This window comes from Penaeus japonicus, unplaced genomic scaffold, assembly GCF_977035675.1.
Source record: "Penaeus japonicus unplaced genomic scaffold, GWHDUDI00000001_assembly GWHDUDI00000004, whole genome shotgun sequence".
Classification (NCBI taxonomy): Eukaryota; Metazoa; Arthropoda; class Malacostraca; order Decapoda; family Penaeidae; genus Penaeus; species Penaeus japonicus.
In genome coordinates this window covers 41,841,138-41,843,637 of record NW_028234406.1, presented here as the reverse complement: position 1 = coordinate 41,843,637, position 2,500 = coordinate 41,841,138, and the positions used below count along the sequence as shown (strand labels likewise).

General features: G+C 48.0%; 1 protein-coding gene across 1 annotated transcript in view; it reads left to right on the top strand.

Moving 5' to 3' along the window:
* The window catches only part of LOC122263113 (zwei Ig domain protein zig-8), a 90,107-nt gene that overhangs the window by 76,146 nt on the left and 11,461 nt on the right, over positions 1-2,500 (top strand). The window contains exon 4 of the mRNA XM_043031434.2: positions 1,624-1,749. Within this exon, the coding sequence (XP_042887368.1) occupies positions 1,624-1,749 (126 nt within the window). The remainder of the gene's footprint in view (positions 1-1,623; positions 1,750-2,500) is intronic.

The following is a 2,500-nucleotide window of genomic DNA, read 5'->3' as shown; positions in this document are numbered from 1 at the left end:
TTTTTTCTTCTCTCTCTGCCTCTCTGTCTCTGTCTCTCTCTCTCTCTCTCTCTCTCTCTCTCTCTCTCTCTCTCTCTCTCTCTCTCTCTCTCTCTCTCTTTCTCTCTCTTTCTCTCTCTTTCTCTCTCTCTCTCTCTCTCTCTCTCTCTCTCTCTCTCTTGCTATTTCGTGTATAGTTCTCTCTCTCTCTCTCTCTCTCTCTCTCTCTCTCTGTCTGTCATTTACAGGTATCTTTTCGTACTATATCAGGCAACTGCAGAGAAGCAAACAGGTATACCAGGAGACATATCTTTGTGATAATGCACATGTGATTGTTATTCGTATTGTATTGAAATTTGTATAGCTCATTTTTCAGTCTATATATTCTAATTTATTTTGCGGGTGTGTTGTGTCTTACTGTGACTATTTGCTGAATCTACAGGAGTTTTACAGTGGATGTGTCTATCATTTGTCTATTATTTGTCTATCATTTGTCAATCATTTTTCTATCTTTTGTCTATCATTTGTCTATCATTTGTCCATCACTTTTCAACTCGAAAAGACGTAAAAAAAAAAAAGATTAAAAAAAATAGAAAATAAAAATATTTAAGCTCCCCATTGTGATAAACAGTCTTTTGACGGTAATTTTCTCGTCTCTTGCGAGGGCAGATGTTTAAATACTTTTCACATTATTTCTAAATGTAATATGCAGGTGTCTCTTTGATATGAGTTATAAATGCGAAAGTAGCAGATGTTTAGAAAAATCAGTTTTATTCAATATTATTGAATGATATAGCATGTTATTATTTTTTTATTATTTTTTTATTTTTTGTGATTTACGGAAATTGGCCATTTTCCCAAAACATAATCTACAGTTTTTATTATCGGTATTATTGAACGTTTCAAAAATGTACATTCTTTAAAAATCATACACCATTTGCATAAGCCGTCATGTAAATGTATTTTTTCCTTATTTCTTTATATCCACAAAACATAAATTCTATCATTGTTTTCATTTTAGCAATTTCTTAGTATTCACTGTTCTTATAATTTTTATCAGCATTGTTATAATCATTATAATTATCTCATCCTCATCCTCTTCATGATTATTATGACCATCATTATCATCATCATCATCACCATCACCATCACCATCACCATCACCATCATCCTGATCCCCATCCCCATCCCCATCCCCATCCCCATCCCCATCCCCATCCCCATCCCCATCCCCATCCCCATCCCCATCCCCATCCCCATCCCCATCCCCATCCCCATCCCCATCCCTCTCCATCCCCATCCCCATCCCCATCCCCATCCCATCCCCATCCCCATCCCATCCCCATCCCCATCCCCATCCCCATCCCCATCCCATCCCCATCCCCATCCCATCCCCATCCCATCCCCATCCCCATCCCCATCCCCATCCCCATCCCTATCCCCCTCCCTCTCCCCATCCCCATCCCCATCCCCATCCCCATCATTACCATCCTTTTAACCTCCCCCCCTCTCTAAAAAAAAAAAAAAAAAAAAAAAAATCCTCTCTCCATCTCCTCTCTCCCTACCTACCTTTCCTTTCTCTCTCTCCTTCCTTAACCCATATCTTCCTTATCTCTAACTTCTTCCTCCAATTTTCTCTCGCAGGTGTCCTGGATTCGACGTCGAGACCACCACCTCATTACGATCGACTTACACACGTACACGAACGATGAGCGATTCACGGTCTCCCACGCGCCGCCTTTCAAGAGCTTGGTGGGGGAAGAGGGGAAGGTGAGTGGGGGAGGGCGGGGAGGGGAGGGGAGGGGAGGAGGGGGAAGAGAGGGAAGAGGGGAGGGAAGGGGGAGGGGAGGGAGAGTAGGGAGGGAAGGAGGGTGGGGGAGTAAGGGAGGGGAGGGGAAGAGAGGGAAGGTGGGAGGGGAGGGGAGGGTTAGTGGGGGAGTAGGGGAAAAGAGGGAAGGGGAGGAGGAGGCGAGGGAAGAGGGGAGGGGAGGAGGAGGAGGGGAGGGGAGAGGAGAGAAGAGAGAAGAGGGAAGGGCGAGGATTCACGGTCTCCCACGCGCCGCCTTTCAAGAGCTTGGTTGGGGAAGAGGGGAAGATGAGTGGGGGAGGGCGGGGAGGGGAGAGGGAGGAGGGGAGTAGGAAGGGGAAGGGGAGTAGGGGAAGAGAGGGGAGGGGAAGAGGGGAGTAGGAAGGGGAGGGGGAGGGGAGGGGAGAGGGAAGGGGGGAAAGGTGTGTGGGGGAGGGCGGGGAGGGAAAGAGGGGAGGGAAGGAGGGGAGGTAAGGGGAGGAGAGGGAGAAGGGGAGGGGGAGGGGAGAGGGGAAGAGAGGGAAGAGGGGAGGGGAGAGGGGGAAGAGAAGGAAGAGGGGAAGGTGAGTGGGGGAGTAGGGGAGGGGTGAGGGGAAGGGGATAAGGTGGTAAGGGGGAAGAGGAGTAAGGGATGGGGGAGAGGGAGGTGAGGGTAAGGGGGAAGGGGAGGGAAGGGAAAGGATAGTAAGGGCCAGGAGGGGAGAGAGAGGGTGA